This window comes from Coenobita brevimanus, chromosome 99, assembly GCF_032717465.1.
Source record: "Coenobita brevimanus isolate Jiangsu-jjx chromosome 99, ASM3271746v2, whole genome shotgun sequence".
In the NCBI taxonomy this organism is placed as follows: domain Eukaryota; kingdom Metazoa; phylum Arthropoda; class Malacostraca; order Decapoda; family Coenobitidae; genus Coenobita; species Coenobita brevimanus.
In genome coordinates this window covers 3,911,911-3,933,174 of record NC_137052.1, presented here as the reverse complement: position 1 = coordinate 3,933,174, position 21,264 = coordinate 3,911,911, and the positions used below count along the sequence as shown (strand labels likewise).

Here is a 21,264-nt window from a genome sequence, read left to right as displayed (position 1 = left end):
CAACCTACTGAAAACTTACCACTCAATTTATAAGTCTAAGGGGACCGGCTTGTTGACTTTCACGGTTACACGGCAATCACTGGTCTACGGTAATCAGCGAACAGATTGAGTCAGGCATTATTTTTATATCAAATAGTAAAGTAAGCAATGATCCCGTGGGAAGTTACTCATTCGCTCTCATTGATTACGAGGGTACGAAAGCATACATGGGGGCGGGGTAGTGGTGGTGGTGGTGGTGGTGGCAGGGTGGTGTTGGTGGCAGAATGGTGGTGGCAGGGTGGTGGTGGTGGCAGAATGGTGGAGGCAGGGATAGCGGTGGAAGAGGTGGTGGTGGTGGTGGTGGTGGTGGTGGTGGTGGCAGGGCAGGGTAGTGAGGTCGTCTTTACTGTGCCGCTCCACTCACTTCACCTGCCGCCGTTGTCAAGGTGATGCTCTCTTGCACGCACGCACCCACACACGCAGGCACATACACTCTCGCACACAGGTTTAATATTCACACACACACACACACACACACACACACACACACACACACACACACACACACACACAAAGGCATACATGAACATAAACGCACAGATATACATAGATATACTTTTACCTTATGCACACAAAAATCCACGTTTTCAATTATTACGCACACACACACACACACACACACACACACACACACGCACAAACGTCAATAGCATACCTGATCTAAAATCTTTCGAAGAGATCAATTCCTTTTCAATTTATTCCCGCTGTCTCCACACACTTATATTCAGCTAGGCAGGCACTTTTCCAACAGAAGGGTTTACGAAATAGCTTTTAGTATACCAGTTGTCTCTCCTTAGCTTTACAAAAATCGTCCGTCGGTAGCCTAATTCTAACCCTTCCAATTAAAAAAAAAAATATCTTTCCTTAAGTTAACAGCAAAATCGTCTGGGTATTTCAAGACTATAATGAAAAGTGCGTCATCGGGTTGAAGAGGTAGGGAGAATAACGTCATCTAAGGGTAGAAAGAAAAAAATAAAACAGAGATATTATAGTACTGACGAGATAAGGTATTTCCAAACACCCTCTCTGCTTAATAAAAACGAAAGCCTGTGCAAACTCATTTTCGCAAACTCCAAAAACCACATTAACAAGACAAAAATAACCCATCCCTTTCACGCATACATTTGCTACCTTGCTTTACCGCTAATCCGATAAAAGTGTGCCAAAGGTAACGGTGTGCAACTCTGTATTCATAATTTTAAAAAGTGATGAATAACAATAAAAAATTATCATCATCATCATCATTATCGTCCAGCCCTCTTTCCCAGACGAAGGAGTAAGTCTAGAGAGTATGGGAAAAAAAATGAAGGAAATACTAACTAATGACCTACCTAACTCAATGGAGGACACTGTAACCTGTAATTATATTCAATTTCCTCCACACAGCCATCAACAAAAACCACATTACACAGATAAAAGAAAATGAGGAATATCTTAATCTTCACATCGTCTGGCTTCAAGATTAAGAACTGAGGATTCCAAATTTTCCTTCATCTCACACCAGACGATTTTATTCAGCTCAAACACAGCCAAGCCTAAGCATTGAAAAAAAAACTGTCGTCATTAAATCACACCAAAATATCGGCACTGCAGCCATGAGCGTCTTTATTCTCACATGTGCTATATTAAAGCGACTAAAAACACCCACCCATTTTCTCTCACACTTGACAATTGGGTGTTTGTAGGGCAGACTTGGGTAAATCCTACAGGCCCTCTGCACCTACTGGTTCCCTCTCTGACACTTACTACTAATGTTCCCCTGAATGTTTTGAATGTTGGGCACACACGTATGAACGCAAGCACGCACGCACGTAGGCACCCCCCCCCCACACACATACACAATGTCGTAACCTAACCCCCAACCATACACAGTCCCTTGGTGGCTGATTAAAATTATAACATCACTAAGAGCAGCAACAGCCCAGCTCAAATTTCCGTACCACAGAAACATAACCTATCCAACTGCCTGCCTCACTTTTACACAAAATGATAAGCTGAGTTTACTGGGTCATCATAGTTAACTGCCAAATATATTCTACATGGGGGAAAAAAGTGAAATCTCTTAATATCCCTGGCAATAAAAAACAAAAAAAAAACAATCCTAACTCACCACAAAACTCAAAAAACCCACCCATAATAAAATACCAAAATCAAGTAAAAAAAAAAAAAAAAACAAGGTACAATTAACACAGGTAAATGGCTGTGGTGGCGTGGGACTGTGGGCACATTAGAGGGATGGGTGCAATGTGTAAAGATGGTGGAGTTGTGGGTAGGGGGTCTGAAGCCACTATACCACTGACTCTCACCTCTCTCTCTCTCTCTCTCTCTCTCTCTCCCTCTCTCTCTCCCTCCATCCCCATAGATATCACTACCATACATACCACAATGCCATCAATACCATCACTATCACAGCATACCATCACTACCACAAACACCTCTACAACCACAACATCGCTACCATTACCACCACAAATACTACCATATCCTAGTCACCAGAGGTACCATAAAAACCACAAACACCATCACTAACATAATTCACCCTTGCTACCACCATAACCACACTAACACAACTATCACTCCTACCACAATTAGCACCAACACCAAAACTATCACCACCACAATCACCACCACCAAGACTACAACTACCACAACAAAAAAACTACCACTACCACCACAACTCACCACATTCTCTCAGTGGCCTACTCATTTTCACCCCTTCTCCCCCCCTCTCCCCAGCGCTGCCTCTCCCCTCCCCCTCCCTCATACATACTTCTGGCTCCTCTGCAGGGGGAGGGGGGAGGGAAGGGGGCAGGGTGAAGGGGTGAAGGGAAAGTAAAGATATGCGAAGTGGGGGAGGGGGTGAGAGAAAGAGAGGGCAAAAAGCTGGAGAAGAAAGGGGGGAGAGGGGAGGGGGAGGAAGAAATATCTAGGTTGGCTGGGTATTGTTCTCTCTCTCTCTCTCTCTCTCTCTGCCTGCCCCCTCCTCTCCCCCGGCCTCCCTGTCCCGCCTTTCTTCACCCCCACCTCCCCGTCTCCTGTTTTCTCTTTCCGGCTCTTTCCTCCTCCATTTCCTTCCCTTCCTTTCTCCTGTCTACTCTTTATCTTTCCCTCCCTTCTCCCTTTCCTCCTTCTTCTATCTCCTTCTTTTCTCTTACTTTCCTCTTCCTCTCTCCTCCTTGCCTTCTCCTCCCTATCCTTCCCCTCTCTCCTCCTCTCCTACCTCACCTTCCCTTCCATCCCCTTCCTTCTCTTCTCCTTTTCCTTCCTTCCCCCCTCCTTTCTTCTACACTACCTTCCCCTCTCTCTTCCTCTTTCCCTATTCCCCTCTTCTCTCTGTTCCCTCCCCTTTCTTCCCTTCCCCTTTCTATCCCCTTCTGTACTTTATCTCCCCCTCCTATCCTTCCCTTTCCTCCTCTATCTAACCTCTCCCTTCTTCCCTCCTCCCCTGCCTCCCTACCCTCCCTACCCTAGCACCCTTCCTCTACCACCCTTGACTACACCTCTTGATTCCTATTTATATTAGTCCTTAATATGCTTCTTGTTCCTTGCCTTCCATTTAGACTTTGATCTCTCTCTCTCTCTCTCTCTCTCTCTCTCTCACACACACACACACACACACACACACACACACACACAACTGCGTCTCTCTACCCATCTCTTGCCTCGCCGCTCACCTTTACTTCAACCTCTCGACCTCATTTGCTCTCTCTCTCTCTCTCTCTCTCTCTCTGTCACACACACACACACACACACACACACACACAACCACTCTACTTACACTTCTCGACCATTTTATTTCTCTCTCTCTCTCTCTCTCTCTCTCTCACACACACACACACACACACACACACACACACACACACACACACAACCACTCTACTTACACCTCTCGACCATTTTAATTCTCTCTCTCTCTCTCTCTCTCTCTCTCTCTCTCTCTCTCTCACATACACACATCAGCCAGTCGTTGCCATGGTGACCTCTCAGGCCAAGATGTAAACATGATCTTTGTCACCAATGATGTTTACAGACCCAGTCCACCCCTGCCAGCCCCTGCTCCCACCCCTGCCACCCAGATTCTCCCCTGACACCCTAATATGTCCCTACCAACCTCTGCTACCACCCCTACCAATCTCTGCTGCTATCCCTACCAACCTCTGCTTCCACCCCTACCAACCTCTGCTACTACCCCTGCCAACCTCTGCTACCACCCCTACCAACCTCTGCTACCACCCCTACCAACCTCTGCTACCACCCCTACCAACCTCTGCTACCACCCCTACCAACCTCTGCTACCACCCCTACCAACCTCTGCTACCACCCCTACCAACCTCTGCAACCAACACTGTCAACCCCTGCTACCAACCCTGCCATTCCTACCTCTGCCAACCCCTGCTATCAACGCTGTGAACCCCTGCTACTACCCCTTTTACCACCCCTGCCAAATCCACCCCCGTCACCCAAATTCTCCCTTAATCCCCCCTTTACCCCTGCCAACCTCATTTATCCCTGCCACCCTGCTCTACCCCCAATACTATCATCTTCCCTGCCACCACTCCTGCCTTACCCTGCCACCCTAACCAACCCCTACCACCTAAGCCAATCAATCTACTCCCTGCCACCACCTTAACCAGTCCCTGAAACCCTAATCCACCCTACCTTACCCTGCCAGCTAAACTATGCAAACCAACCCCCGTACCATTGCCGCTCTAACCAGTCACATTAACCAATATTCTTCACGGCCCATCCCACCCTTCCCCTGCCACACCATCCCTGCCACCCTAACCAACCCCTACCACCTAAGCCAATCAATCTACTCCCTGCCACCACCTTAACCAGTCCCTGAAACCCTAATCCACCCTACCTTACCCTGCCAGCTAAACTATGCAAACCAACCCCCGTACCATTGCCGCTCTAACCAGTCACATTAACCAATATTCTTCACGGTCCATCCCACCCTTCCCCTGCCACACCATCCCTGCCACCACACCCTTCCTCTGCTACACCATCCCTGCAACCATACCCCCTGCCACCACACCCTTCCTCTGGTACACCATCCCTGCCACCACACCCCCTGTCACCCCACCAATCCCCTCCCACCACCCTTTCCCCTTCCACCACACTCTTCCCCTGCCATCCTACCCTTCCCTTACCATAACACCCATCACTGTCACCTCACCCCTCCCCTGCCACCCCTGGTTCCCTGTCAAGTATACCATTACCCACAGTACCTCCCTTGTTCTCCCCTGCCCCCTGTCTCTCCCTGCCACTTTAATCTAGTCTTCCTTCTAACCCTGTCGCCTCACCCCTGCCATCTCACATTTCCTCCCTGCCAACCCTCTACCCTCTTCCACCAGTGACGTTTACTGTTGCTGAGAGAGAGAGAGAGTGTGTGTGTGTGTGTGTGTGTGTGTGTGTGTGTGTGTGTGTGTGTGTGTGTGTGTGTGTGTGTGTGTGTGTGTGTGTGTGTGTGTTTGGACATGTGTGAGGGTGTGTATCAAGGTGTGTGAGGGTGCGTGCTATGCTTAAGGTGTTTATGATGGGGTGTGTTAAGGTGTGTGTAAGGGTGTGTATGAGGGTGTGTTAGTGTGTGTGCTAGGGTGTGTTAGTGTGTGTGCTAGGGTGTGTTAGTGTGTGTGCTAGGGTGTGTTAGTGTGTGTGCTAGGGTGTGTTAGTGTGTGTGCTAAGGTGTGTTAGTGTGTGTGCGCTAGGGTGTGTTAGTGTGTGTGCTAGGGTGTGTTAGTGTGTGTATGAGGGTGTGTGTTAAGGTGTGTATGAGGGTGTGTGTTAAGGTGTGTATGAGGGTGTGTGTTAAGGTGTGTATAAGGATGTGTGTTAAGGTGTGTTGGGGTGTGTATGAGGGTATGTGGTAAGGTGTGTAAGGATGTGTAAAAGAATGTGTGTTAAGGTGTGTAAAGATGTATAAGAGGGTGTGTGTTAAGGTGTGTATGGGTGTGTATGAGGGTATGTGTTAAGGTGTGTAAGGATGTGTATGAGGGTGTGTGTTAAGGTGTGTGAAGATGTGTACGAGGGTGTGTGTTAAGGTGTGTTGGGGTGTTTATGAGGATGTGTGTTAAGGTGTGTTGGGGTGTTTATGAGGGTGTGTGTTAAGGTGTGTAAGGGTGTGTATGAGGGTGTGTGTTAAGATGTGTAGAGGTGTGTATGAGGGTGTGTTAAGGTATGTGCTAGGGTGTGTCAATATGTGTGCTAGGGTGTGTTAAGGTGTGTATGAGTGTGTGTTAATGTGTAAGCTACGGTGCATTAAGGCGTGTATGAGGGTGTGTGTTAATGCGTGTGCTAGGGTGTGTTAATGTGTGTGCTAGGGTGTGTTAAGGTGTGTATGAGGGTGTGTTAAGGTATGTGCTAGGGTGTGTTATGATGTGTACATGGGTGTGTTGAAACTTTCCTACCACCATCTGGCGTTGTGTGTTTGCGCCAACCCTCTAAAAACATGAAATTCCACCCTTGATGTGTGTGTGTGTGTGTGTGTGTGTGTGTGTGTGTGTGTGTGTGTGTGTGTTCCTATGTTAGTTAATTCTCTGTTGGTGTTTTGGTAAATTTATGTAAGTTCGTGCGGGTATATATGTGCGTGTGAGAGGTATGTTTTGTGTGTACGGTTAGGTAGATTTATGTATGTATGTGCAGGTGTGTGTGTGTGTGTGTGTGTGTGTGTGTGTGTGTGTGTGTGTGTGTGTGTGTGTGTGTGTGTGTGTGTGTAAAACGCTGCGATAAACATACACGTCTCTGTTATCATTTTTCCTTTTAATTCAATTTCACTTATACCTCAAACTTTCTCGTAAGTCACCCATCCAACAAAAAATAAAATACAATACTCATCTCTATAGTCAAAATATTAGTTCTTATTATAATACCACAATATCTATAATCTCACAAACACATTATATATATTCTCATTATAGTGACTTTCCATAATGGTGCTTTGGGATTTTCCATTTCCTCACTCTAAAGTCATATTTAATTATTTTCACATACGTATATACATACATAATTACTCCTCTCTCTCTCTCTCTCTCTCTCTCTCTCTCTCTCTCTCTCTCTCTTTCTCTCTCTCTCTCACACACACACACACAGAAATACACTCGCTCAAGCACTTCCTCTTTAACTTTGCACAGCTCTACATGAAACGCATATACTGTACAGTGCACACACGCACACGCACACACAGGAACCTATACATGTACACATACTTTTACACACACACACACATACACATGCACACACAGGAACCTATACATGTACACACACACACACACACACACACACACACACACACACACACACACACACATACACACAAAGCCCTACAATACACCCGCTTCACCAAAACACGCGTGGGTGTAAGAAGTTACATGAAAAGACACCAGAGGAGCATCTGAGAAAACGGAACACCTCAGGAGATGGAGTGAGAGGAAGAGGTGAGGGACGAACCAGTTGAAGGTGTAAGATAAACAGTTTTGCGAGACTGAAGGGTGTAAGGAAAACACTGAATAGGTCAGAGTGGAGAAAGTTGCACGAGCCTTCTATCTCGCAACGAACCACTCTGATGATGATGATGATGATGATGATGATGATGATGATGATGATGATGATGATGATGATGACGAAGACAAAGACGATGACGATACCGATAAAGACGATGACGATACCGATAAGGAAGAAGACGATGACGGTACCGATAAAGATGAAGATGACGATACCGATAAAGGCGACGACAACAGCGACGGAGTTGCGAGGCTACTTACCCTCCTCTGACGCGGCCTTGGTGAAGTACTCGCCGAATTCGTCAATGAACTCCGGGTCCTCCTCGGGGTGGTACTTCCCCTTCATGCGGGCACGGAACTTCTGGACAGGCATGGTGGCAGCCCGTCCCTCTCCCTCTTACTTTCACCTCTTTTCTCCTCTTCCTTTTTTACTTCCTCTTTGATCTTTTTTGTGGGTTATGTTCTGCCTGCCTAACCTCTCCTTTCTTCCGCGTTCCTCGTATATATATATTGCTTCTTCTTCCCCTCCGGTATTTTTCCTGTGTCCTTATTACCACTTCTCTCTTCACTCTTCTAGTTTTGGTTTGGACTTGTTTTTCTACCTATTCTGTCTGTCTTTTCCTGTCCTCCTTTTCACTTCCAATCCTCTCTCTTGTATCCTCTGGTATTTATTTCCTCTTGGCCTTTTTCCTCCTCTCCTCTGCTCCTTATTTCCTGTTTCTTTGAGTGGCTGTTCTTTTTATATTTCTACCTTATTCCCTACAGTTTCTTTGCACATTTCTTCTAATCTGATTATTCCGTTGTTTAAGTCCTCTCAACTTCCCTGTTTTCTACTGTTTTGCTTCTGTTTTTTATTCCACTATGGTCTTATTCCTCTTCTTTCTCCCGTTTCCTGATACGCTCTTTATCCACCTTTCCTATTTTCCCTTGTTTCCTGTCCCTCTAATTTTTCTCCTTCTTTGTTCTTTCCACTTTACTATGTTCTCAATGATTTTTACTCTCTATCTTTACTCCTTTTACAGTTTTCTCCCAATTCCTCTGATTTTCTGTTCAATCCTGGTCTCTCGTTCTTCCACGTCCACTACCACTTACCGGTATTATTTTTTGCACTAATTAGATACGATGGGTCTTAAGTCACATATATATCTGTATTTACCTTGACCTTTTTTCCGCAAACAAGGTAATGGGACAATAAAAGCTCCGACGACGCACTATTACAATTCTATCACCACCAACAGTGCTTGTCTAACACGCTCCTCTTAACACCAGGACCACATGGGTCTCGTAACACCGCCAAACCTGCAGGATGTCACAAACTGGGGTAGGATGGAAGAAGGAGGGTGGGAGAGGGACACGTTAGCTACGAGACAAGCAACACGGCTCAGGCTAAGAAGCAGCAGCAGGCAGTGCGACAGAGCTACGCCAACTCAAGGCTTCTCCACTCGCCCCATTTCTTCTCCATAGCTGCCACCATGCCTTGTCCTGCCCTGCCCTGCCCTGGTCGCGTCAGGCTGCCTTACAGACGTCGAACTGCCGCCAACTTTCTCACACCCCGACGGTCACTTCGCCTACAGGGCAGTGCAAGGGAGGGGAGAGGTACTGGGGGGAGGGATGGAAGAAAAGAGGAGGGGGGGGAGATCTCGTGCGCGCTTTTTGGTATAAATAATTCCCGCCAGAGATATCGACGGAAAAAGGCCGCGAAAGTCGAGAGCCAAGACAGGTGTAGTGTGTGTGTGTGTGTGTGTGTGTGTGTGTGTGTGTGTGTGTGTGTGTGTGTGTGTGTGTGTGTGTGTGTGTGTGTGTGTGTGTGTGTGTGTACTGGGGTATGTTTATGTGCAGGTGGTGTGTGGGCTGGTATGTGTGCGTTTTCGTGGTGATGGTGGTATATGCTGGCGGTATGTGGCTGTGGTATGTGGTGGTGATATGGGTGAAGGTGGTGTACTGTAGGTGAGGGTATTTTTGGTGTTAGGGGTATGTAGGCTGATTGTGTGCAGTGGTGGTGCGCAATGCAATGTGGTGTGTGTGTGTGTGTGTGTGTGTGTGTGTGTGTGTGTGTGTGTGTGTGTGTGTGTGTGTGTGAGCTATAGAAGGGGTATGTGCTGATATGTAAGCTTGTTTATGCTGACGGTGTTGCCTGGTGGTTTATAATGAAGGCGTGTCAAATGATAGGATATGCTGATATGTGGGGGTGGTGTGGTGCTTGTGTGTTTAACATGTGTTAGTGGTATGTGCTGGTGATGCTACAGTGGGATGTGCTGATGGCAGGTGCTGACTAGTTGTGTGCTGGTTAATAGTATGTTGGAGGTATGATGTCACCGTTACTGATTGGCGATATATCCCCTATTCCTAGTCCGTTATATATTGTAGTATGTCAGAGTGGTATATCCTGGTGGTATTATCCTGACAGCTGGCATTTGAGGCGTGTGATGGCTCGTGAGGACAGTCTGACGTAGTTGAAATGCGTCTGGCGATGTGTAGCAGTTTAATGTGCTTCGTTTTTGCTGTCTGGAAGTGCTGGGTGTTAATGTATGCCTCAGATGGCGTGATTATGATATATGACAGACAGTGGTGGAAATACGAGTAAACTTTAAAATGTATGTTTTTTCTGACCTACAGTAAATCAAACGAAGAGCCATATTAAGAGTTCCATATCAAATGCAAGGTGAATGAAATACGGTGACATGTACAGGTGTTAAAGGACAGCGACGCGTGACAGTGATGTGAGGAACGGTGCAATGACGAGAGGTACAGTATGGTGAAGTGATAAACAGTAGTGAAATGAGAAGCAGTACAGGGACATGTGGTGTGATAATGTAATGTGCAATACAGTGACGAGATGTGCCGTGAAATGGAGCTGTGATGTGATGTACTAAAGTGTCATAAAGTACCGTGAAGTGCCGTGTGTCAGTGAAGCTGAGGTCTAGTAGAGTGACATGGTGGTGGTGGGGGTGGTGGTGACAGGAAAGGGGTGCTCTTGGGTTGTTCACACACCAATGTCACTGACAGAACACACCGTGACACACACGAGTGGTTGTGGTGGGGTGGCGCTAGACAGGGTGATGGAGGGGTGGAGGAGGTGGGGTGGTGGTAACTGGCGTGTGGTGTGGCAATGATGATGGTAGTACTTGCGTTGCTTACTGTGGTGTTGGTGGTGGTGGTGGCAGCTGCGGTGGGTGTGGTGGTGGGTGTCTGTCTTTGGTGACGTTTGTGGTGGTGATAATTGTGGCTGTGGTGGTGAATGCAAGCTACTTATGGTGATGGTGGGTGTCTATAAACAGAACGGATAGTGGTAGATGCTGTTATGGTGGGTGTGGTAAGAACTGTGCGGGTGAGTGTGGTGGTGGTGGTGGTGGTGAGAGTAGTCGTTGTTAATATATTTTTCGTGGCACTGTGATGGTGTGTGTTGCAGATGTGGTTATGGTGGCAACTTTGGTGGTGATGGTGGTGGATGTACTGGTTGTGGTGAATGTATTTGTGACTTATGCGACTGTGATGGTAACCGTGAGTGTCGTGCTGTTAGGGGAGTGCTTGTATTATACTATCTTTCTGTCCCTATTAAGCAACAACCCTTCTCGCTACAACACACCACCCACTCTCATACCACTCTCCTATCTTATCACTCCATATTGCTCCGAGTACACAGCTGCGTTGTACATAGGAGGTTCATGTACAAGACGGCCCATCATCATCATCATCATCATCATCATCATCATCATCATCGTACTAAATCTCATCTACTATGTGATACACTCTTAATCTGTACTAATGCTATCACCAGACGATTTTATTCAGCTTACTTGATAAATCCCCCACAGCAAAAGTGTTAGTGGTGATTTTAACCCCGTCCGCGGCAAAAGGTCCTCCCTAAGTTGAGGAAAATCGTCTGGCAGTGGCAATAATAACGTGAACATGAGAAAGTAGCCTAGTGGACAGGGGAGTTCCAGGGTCCTGCCGTTATGTCTTGTGGTGTGGTGTGGTGTGGTGTGGGAGAGTGATTCTGTGTGATGTGGTGGTGTGGTGTGATGTAGTGTAGTGTGGTGTGGTGTGGTGTGGTGTGGTGTGGTGTGGTGTGGTGTGGTGTGGTGTGGTGTGGTGTGGTGTCTGGGTTTCGGTAAAGACTACTGGATTAAGTACCTCGCATAAAAAAAGAAAAGAGAAAAAAAGAGAAGGACAGACGGACATGGCCACTCCTAAAAAATGCTCTCTCTCTCTCTCTCTCTCTCACACACACACACACACACACACACACACACACAGGGGGCCATCGTACTGAAGTGGTTGTCATCATCATTAACGGCTCTAAAAGGCCTTGTTCTGCTCGCCCTAATTGGTAGTTATGGTGGAAGATGTAGTTAGGATGGCGACAGTGGCTATGGTGATGGTAGTGGTGGCTGTGGCTTGTAGCTGTGGTGGCTGTGGCAGTGAGGTGGTGATGACGTTGTGGTGGTGACTGTAGGAGTAGCCGTGGTGGTGATACTGTGACTGTTTGTGGTGGTGGTGGTGATGGTGGTGGTGGTGGATGGTGAGGGTTTTACTGTGGTGGTGATGACTTCGTGGTGGTGATGATGGTGACTGGTGTAGCTCTGACAAAAGGTGTTATGGTGATGGCAGTATGGTGCTTGATATGGTGACAATTATAGACAGATGGCACATGAGGAATTTCTGTGGCATGATGGTGTTGTGATGGCATAGTGGTGATGGCATAGTGGTGGTGATGGCGCTGTGATGGCATAGTGGTGATGGCGCGGTAATGGCAGAGTGGTGATGGCTCGGTGATGGCATAGTGTGATGTCGCTGTTATGGCATTGTGGCGCGGCAGGGTTAGGAGTGTGTAGCCAACAATGAGTGCGATGCTGGCAAAAAGACACACTACACCCAAAATATATACACCCTCCTCCACTACACCACTGATACCTCTCTCTCTCCCTCTCTCTCTCTCTCTATCTCCCTCTCTCTCTCTCTCTATCTCCCTCTCTCTCTCTCTCTCTCTCTCTCTGAAAATAGATACCCCCAGGAACGGCACACTTGCGGACACGCTGGTACTACACTTGCTCTCTCTCTCTCTCTCTCGCTCTCTCTTTCTTTCTCTCTCTCTCTCTTTCTCTTGCTCTCTCTCTCTCTCTCTCTCTCTCTCACCTCAATTTCTTTCACTTTTCTTCCCTCCCCTTTCCCTCTCTTACACCCATCCTCACTCTCCTTCCCTCCTTCACTTCTCTCCTTCCTTGTACTCTCCTTACTTCTCATCACTTTCCCTCCTTCCCTCCTTTCTTCCCTCCTCTCCTATTTTCTTCTCTTCCCCCTTTCTCTTCCGACTTTCCCTCTTTCCCCATCTACCTTTCCTCCCTCCCTCCCTTCCTTCTCTTCTCCCTTCTCTTTCTCCCTCATTTGGCAACAACTTTTACTCCCTCTCCTTCCTCCCTCTTTTCATCTCCCTGTCCCTCAGGACTAAAGGAAGGGGGGGGGGATGGAGGAGGGAGAGGTGACGGAGGAAAGTGAAGAGAGGAAGAGGGAAAGGGAGAGGGAGAGAGAAAGAGAGGAAGAGGGAGAAGGAGGAGAGGGAGAGATGAGGTCTGATGGAGGGGAGGAGGGGGAGATGGAGAGACAGGTGAGGGGAGGAAAAAAGGGAGGAGGAAGGGAGGCAGGGGGAGAGATGGGGGGGAGGGGGGAGAGATGATGAATGACTTCTTCTGAAACATGATGAGACCTTAGGCATGTAGGGGTTCACACACACACACACACACACACACACACACACACACACACACACACACACACACACACACACACACACACACACGGACGAACCGAAAAAAAAAAATGCACTGAAAGAAATACCCAAGTCATGTCCTGGGTTCATGCCCGGTTTGGAAGTCATCTAAATTCGGATACACAGGAGGACCATCTCTGGCTATCCTTGTCAGAGATATTGCGTCCTGTTTCAATTTATTCCAGTTACCGTTAAACGATTTTATTTAGCTTGAGAGAGAGAGAGAGAGAGAGAGAGAGAGAGAGAGAGAGAGAGAGAGAGAGAGAGAGAAAGAGAGAGAGATGCTGTTATGTACTCCTCTTTCTCTCTCTCTCTCTCTCACAGCTTGACCTGACCCAATACCACCGTCACGACCCTCTCAAACAAGCATTTAGGACGACGTTAAGAGGTACAAAATGTTCACTTGACTCAGGTACACACACACACACACACACACACACACACACACACACACACACACACAAGCAGGTACAGGGTGGGACAAAAGTTACATTTCACCTTCTTCTCACTTTCCCTTACTGGCTAATATTCCTAAGGTGAGAGAGGCTTGGAATATTTCTCTGGCCATAGATACGGTCTCTCTCTCTCTCTCTCTCTCTCTCTCTCTCTCTCTCTCTCTCACACTAGATAGATAGATGAAGAAAGATTAGATAGACACTGATAGATATAGATAGACAGATAGATATAGATAGATACAATGAAAGGAAACTTATATATATGGTGGATGTGTTACCTATGGGTTCTAGTTGACACATTGATAGTAGATGGGGTTGACGATAGATAGATAGATAGAAATAGAGGTGGCTCGATAGACAAAATGAGAGACAGTGAATGGCAACACAACTACAGTACATGTGAAGAACGGGTTTCCTAGAGCTATGGTGTGTGTGTGTGTGTGTGTGTGTGAGAGAGAGAGAGAGAGAGAGAGAGAGAGAGAGAGAGAGAGAGAGAGAGAGAGAGAGAGAGAGAGAGAGAGAGAGAGAAATTTAAGCGAAAATTTTCCCATGCAGGTAAAAGGAACCATACATACACACACACACACACAAACACACACACACACACACACACACACACACACACACACACACACACACACACACATACCAAGGAGTTGTCTAGTGCCAGGAAGTGTATTTACAAAGCACCTTACTCCTCTCATGCTTGGAACAACTCTACCATGCTATTCCATCTACTGCCAGACGATTTCCTTCAGTCTTGGGAGCCTGGGAGTGTTTATTCTGTCACTACTGAGAGAGAGAGAGAGAGAGAGAGAGAGAAAAACAGGGAGAACGACAGACAAATGCCACGTACTCTGACAAACTGATGAATAGGTGGACAGAAATAGATAGATATATAGACAGACAGATACAGATAGACACAGATAGACAGGTAGATAGACAGACAGCCAGATGGTTGGGAGAGTCAAGCATATGATGGCTGAGAGACGAGATCAAAGACTTGCCTCTTACGACTTCCTCAAACGACTTCTTTACCTTACGAACCCCCCTCTCTCTCTCACTCTCTCTCTCTCTCTCTCTCTCTCTCTCTCTCTCTCTCTCTCTCTCTCTCTCTCTCTCCATCCTTGTTGCATTTGGGTATGCTAGACCCTACCCTAACAACCTAACCCGCCCTTCTAAGCACTCCTGCAACCCAACCCAGTCCAAACCCAACCCAATCCAACCCAACCATACCTAACTTCAACCCAACCCATCCCATGCTAACTTCCTTCCTACTAGATTGCCCGGAACTAAGCGATCCGCGTCACTAGAAGGCGGGGGAGGGGTTGGTGGGAAGCATATGTATGGTCTGATATCTAACCTAACATACCCACCCTAATCTGCACTAACCCACCTCTATCAAACCCTATCCAAGTGGCTAATCCATCCCACCTCAACCTAACCAAGCCTAGCCTAACCTAACCTAACCTAGCCTAACCTAGCCTAACCTAGCCTAGCCTAGCCTCACCTAACCTAACCTAATCTAACCTAACCTAATCTAATCTAACCTAATCTAACCTAACCTAACCTAATCTAATCTAACCTAACCTAATCTATCCTTGCTTACACACGCCTAGCCTTTCCTATCTCTTCCTAACCTAATCTAACCCAACATAACCTAATTTACTTCCTGCGAGAATGTGACCCGGAACTAGGAAATATGAGTCACCAGAAAGAAGGAGGGGGTTGAGGAGGGGGTTGAGGAGGGGGTAGAGGGAGAGGGGAGAAGGGGGAGGGGAGGGAGGGACAGAGGAGGAAGGAGAGGGGAGAGGGGTGATGGGTTGGGGAAGAAGGATAGATGGGGAGGGTGAGAGGGGAGGGAGAAGTGGGTGGGGGGAAAAGGGGGAAGGGTGGAAAGAAGGTGAAGAGGGAGGGGGGGGAGAGGGAGAGGGAGGTAGGGAGGGGAAGAGGGAGAGGGAGGTGGGGAGGGGGAGAGGGAGAGGGAGAAGGGGAGTGGGGAGGGGGGGAGGCGGATGCAGGGGGTGGCTAACAGTTTATGGAGTCAGTGATAAACAGGATATACTTGAGGAGGAAGAGGAGGAAATATTTGGAGGGCCAGAGGAAAGAGGAAGAGGAAGAGGAGAGATAAGATGTGCAGGAGGGAGGGAATGAAGAGAGGAGAAGAGAGGAAAGAAGAGAGGCAACGAGGAGAGAAGGAGGGAGAAAGAGAGAGAACAGTAGGGAGAACCGATGGAGAGAGAGGAAGGCGAGAGGAAAGGATGTAGGAGGGAGGATTAGGAAGTGAAGGAGAAGAAAGAATTGAGGAGAGAGAGAGAGAGAGAGAGAGAGAGAGAGAGAGAGAGAGAGAGAGGGAAACGAGGAAGAAGAAGAAGGTTAGGGAGAAAAGAATAAGGATGCGATGAGAAAGAAAAGTAAGACAGGCGAGATTTTTTGGTGTGGGGGGAGGGAAAGGGAGGGGGAAGGGAGGGGAGAAAAGGAAGGAAGGAAGGGAGGGAAAGAAGAGAGGGAAGGAGGGAAGAGGAGGAATACACAGCCACGTCAGAGTATATTTAGAGTCAACCTGCAGAAGGATGGGGAAAGGAAAAGAAGGGGGAGGGGGAAGAAAGGGGAGGGGGAAGAAGAGGAAGGGGGAGAAGGGGAACGGGGAGAAGGGGAACGGGGAGAAGGGGAAAAGGGAGAAGGGGAAGGGGGAGAAGGGGAAGGGGGAGAAAAGGGGAAGGGAGAGAAGAGGGAGGGGAAGAAGGGAGAGGGACTGTAGTGCGTATGAAGATAAAAGAGGAAAGCAAGTGGAGGGGGAGGGGGTGAAGGAAGGAAGAATGGAAGGAAATAAGGGAGAAGCAGGAAGAATTTGAGGGAGGAAAGAGTGGGGAGGAAGGAAGGAAATACAGGGAAAGAAGAGGCAGAAGGAAGGGAGGAAAGGAGAAGGGGGAGGAGGGAAATTGAGACAAGGATAGAGGGGAGGGAAGAACGGATGCTTGGAAGAGGGGGATGGAGGGAGAAGGTAGGTGAGAGGAGTGAGGGAGGTGGAGGGAAGCAGGAGGGAAAGAATGGAGAGGAGAGGAGACGAAGGGAAGGACGGAAGTAGGAAAGAGGAACGGAGAGGGAAAGGTAAGGAGAGGGGTTGGGAAAAAAGGTGAGGTCTGGGGAAGAGGAGAGGGACGGAAGGATGGAGGTAGAAGGGAGAAAGAATGAAAGAGAATGGAATAGGAAGGAAGAAGATACGGGAAGGAATGAAGAAGGGGGAGGGAAGGAAGGAAGAGGAGGAACGGAAGGAAGAGGGGAAGGAGGGAAGGAAGGAAGAAGAGGAAGAGAAGGAAGAGGGAAAGAAGGAAATGGGGATGCACCAACAACCATTCCTCCCTTTTTACGATGCCGTCTTCATTAATTTATTTCAAACATCTCTGGACGATTTCATTCAAGGGGAGACTTTTCGAAACGGGGGTTGGGGGTTATATACAGCCTTGACTAACCTCTTCAGTGTTAAAAATCCATCCTAAATCCAGTAAAAATCGTCTGATGGGGATTAATAATAGAACTTTCTCTTCACTGGACATCGAGAAATTGGTTGGGTGTGTCTTGCCCGTCCTCTCTTATTCCCAAAATGCTCCGTTTTCTACGCAACTCATGTGAAGGAAAATTTGAGCGCTAACTAAACTGCGGGTCACTAGGATGCCGGGGAGAGAGAGAGAGAGAGAGAGAGAGAGAGAGAGAGAGAGAGAGAGAGAGAGAGAGAGAGAGAGTCTTGGACAATAGAAATACTGGTTCTGGAAATAGATAAATTGGGTGGAACAATTGATAAATTGGGTTTAGGATGTACTGGGACAATAGATATAATGGAGCTGAGTCGTTCTGGGACAATACAGACGCAATAGACATGGAACAATATATAAAAATGCCTGGAAAATATATGTAATGTTTCTGGTACAAGACAAAATGGGGATGAACAACGACTGGAATGGTGGACAATACGGTTCTGGGACAATAAATGGGCTAAGACAAAATGGTTTCGGGACAATAAGAGAGAGAGAGAGAGAGAGAGAGAGAGAGAGACGATGTTGCAGTCAAGCCTACCCTGCAAGTCCTGGTTTTCTATGTTGCAAATGGTCTTCGTTTTCTCTACGCTCTTCAACCGGGAACTAAACACTACTTTATAAAAGCAACGCGATACAGTATATTAAAACTTTCCCCTCTCATCCTCATAGCTACCTACTTTTTTTCTTTTTTGGTAATTTCTTTTTGCATCTGAAGTACTTTATAATATCTTACCTTTAAAAAAAATGACTACTTACAGATGAATTACTGTATGTGTATTTCATGACATATATAACATTAAAGGGTAAAAACAATTCTGGCCCGACTGGGGGTCTCTATAGCTCGGAATATAACGCTTCTACCCTCACACAAACAACTTCAGTGCGAGGATAACAAGAGCAGTATTTTCTAGCGGTCCCCCCTCTACAGTGACGATTTTCTATGGTGCAATAAGCTTTCGTTTTCTGCCCGTTTTCTGTCCCACACACGACATGAAAAATAGGACAGACTCAAAAGAAAATTATGATCTTGTCACACTCTCTCTCTCTCTCTCTCACACACACACACACACACACACACACACAATTCACAAATTTAAGGATATGTACGATAAATATGGTCTAAGACACGGGACAATACGAGCTTGACTCATTCCTGTAAAGATACAATTAGGTAAGTACAATTAGGTAAGTACACACACACACACACCAGGGGCATTACTGTTTCGACAACTGTCCTAATCTTTAAGAAACTAAAATATCTTGTACTTGACCTACTTCCAGCTACATCCACCCCGATTAAAAATGGGAATTTATACGAGTTATATCTAGCGAATGGGGACTAAATATCGTAAATGACAGGAGCTTTGTAATGAAGAAAGGAAGGAAAGGAAGGAAGGAAGGAAGGATGAAACGAGAGAGAGAGAGAGAGAGAGAGAGAGAGAGAGAGAGAGAGAGGAAAGCAAAGGGAGGACGAGTGGGAAGGAAAAGGTCGAGAGGGAAAACGATGGTGATGGAGAGGGAAAGGGAGTCGGGAAGGGAGGGAGGAAAAAGGCGGAATAAAGAAAAAGGAGGAGGAGGAGGAGGAGGAGGAGGAGGAGGAGGAGGAGGAAAATGAGGAGGGGGTGGGGAGGAGGGAGGAGGGCAGAGGCGCAGCCAGAATTTTGTTAAGGGGGGGGGGCTTAATTTTGGTTATTATTTTTTTGACACAGGTGCTTGGAAATAATAACAATAGTATCTAAATTAACAAAAATAAATGTACTGATAAAAAAAAAAGCAATAATTTATATCTGACTGAATAAATAATAATAATAATAAATGACACAATGGCCACCTTCTTCTTCACCTTATTGAGTTAAGATGGGGGGAGCTCAGGCCCCTCGCCCCCTCCCCTCTTTGCTGCATCCAAGCTGGAGGGAGAAGAGGGAGAGGGTGGGTGAAAGGTGGAGGGACATGGGAGAGGGGAGGGGAAAACGGAGAAGTAGGGAAAAGGATGAAGGTGGAAGTGGAATGGATGAAGCAGGAGGAGGAAAAGGATGAAGGAAGATGAGGAAAAGAGGAAGGAGGAGGAAAGGGGAAGGTGGTCTATTTCTCATCATAGCAGCTGTCTGGTTGGGCATCACGCGCACACACACACACACACACACACACACACACACACACACACACACACACACACACACACGCTCAGACATGCTCATATACATACACATGCACACACCATCAAATACATCAAATAACCTTCCCATCACACACACACACACACACACACACACAATTTTCCAAGTCTCTGCCATGCTTAAATACTAATACTTTCTTCATTTTCATTTACCCTTTTCGTTCCCTCACAATCATCTCTCCCTCGTTTTCCTCCTACTCTCTTCTTCTCTCTTCTTTCCTTCCCATTCATTCTTCTCCTCCTTCCCACGTTCTCCTTTCTTTCTCATTCTCTCATTTCTCTCACTCTGTTCTTCTCACTTTTCTCCTTACCACTCAGTCCTTTACCTCTCACTCCTTCCCTCCCTCTCTCCCTTCCCTACACTCTGAATAACCCCTCCCCTTCTCCCCTTTCCTTTCTCCCTCTTCCCCCTCTTTCCTTCCCTCACCCTCCCTTATCTTTCTTCTAAATACCTCTTATCCTTCCCCCCGCTCCTTTCCTCTCCCCCCCCCCTCTTTCCTTCCCTCACCTTTTCCCCTAGCTCGGAATAACTTTTCTTCCCCCACCCCTTTTCCTTTCTCCCCCCTCAATCTCAACACCCTTTCACCCATTCCACACAGCCACAACAAATGGCTTCTCCGTTCTATCTACTTTGAGCTCTTCTTCCCAGCCATGACATCAATCTACCTGTGTTTCTACGTGTACTCCCTTTATGTACAACTGAAGGCTATTTTGTATTTTGTAACATTCATGGTACAGTAGTCTAAGCCACACTGTTTTCTGATGTAGAGATTATTCAAAATACAACCGTAAAGCTATTTTGTATTCTGATAATTATTTTCCACAGTATAAATGAAATAAATTGTACTGAGAAAGATTACTGAGTGTTCGTAAAATCGGGCATCAAAGTAAGTGTATTCCCTATTTTCTTCTGTTCATTTTACAAGTCTCCTTAGAATTTAAAAGTGCTTCAGGCGTTCGAAAGGTATTGCTAGTAATATTATCGTACCTCTTCCCTCCCATTAATATATTTGGTTCAGGGAAGCTCCAGAATCAAGAAGGCAGAAGACAAACTGAACATTCTTACTATCAATGTGCCAGGCGGAAATGGTACACACCTTCATCGCAACAGGTGAAATAGGATTAAAAATATCTTCCTTCAATCACACGCAGATGAGACGTAAGAGTTCCAGGTAGTGTGGAGGAAGGCTGTCTGGAGAGGTTAAGATGCCTGTTTCCTGAGGTATGTGGGTTATGTTTACTCAGAAGCGCTAGCGGTAAACATGAGGTTCGAATGCGTCATGAAACACCGAATCGTGAAAATAAGTCGCCAAGTAAGAGGTGCTAATGAGGTGTCAGGTGAGATGGAGATGTGTCATGAAAGGGTGAAATGTGTATGCTGCCTGAGGTATGTGGGATGGGTTTAGTCAGAAGTGCCAGCGGTAAACATGACGGGGTTGGAACGCATCATGAAACCTCGAATCGTGACAGCTTCATTTCGGGGATATATATGACTCACGGGCCTCGCCTGGGGCACACATGGAGTGCAGACGTCCTGGGGTGGGAGCCTCAAAAATATTTATCATAACTTTTTTTTTTTCCAGGAAGAACTAGACACGGAGAAAAATTTTGCACTCTCCCTTCCCTGTCCTCCATAAAGAAAACACGTAACCTATAATAATTTTCCTCTTATTTTATCTTATTTTTCTTAATAGGAGGAACGGTAGACATGGGGAAACAGTGCAGTCTCTTGTTCTTGTTCTTCATGTATAAAGAAATCAAAGTTACTACAGGAAATCGATCGTGAATT

At 46.7% G+C, this 21,264-nt stretch overlaps 1 protein-coding gene across 1 annotated transcript in view; it reads right to left on the bottom strand.

Annotated features, from left to right (window-relative positions):
- LOC145414371 (muscle calcium channel subunit alpha-1-like) overlaps positions 1-7,975 on the bottom strand; it is a 1,622,725-nt gene extending 1,614,750 nt beyond the window's left edge. Inside the window, exon 1 of the mRNA XM_080283905.1 lies at positions 7,803-7,975. Within this exon, the coding sequence (XP_080140031.1) occupies positions 7,803-7,914 (112 nt within the window). The 5' untranslated portion in view covers positions 7,915-7,975. The remainder of the gene's footprint in view (positions 1-7,802) is intronic.
- Positions 7,976-21,264: the final 13,289 nt, after the last annotated feature.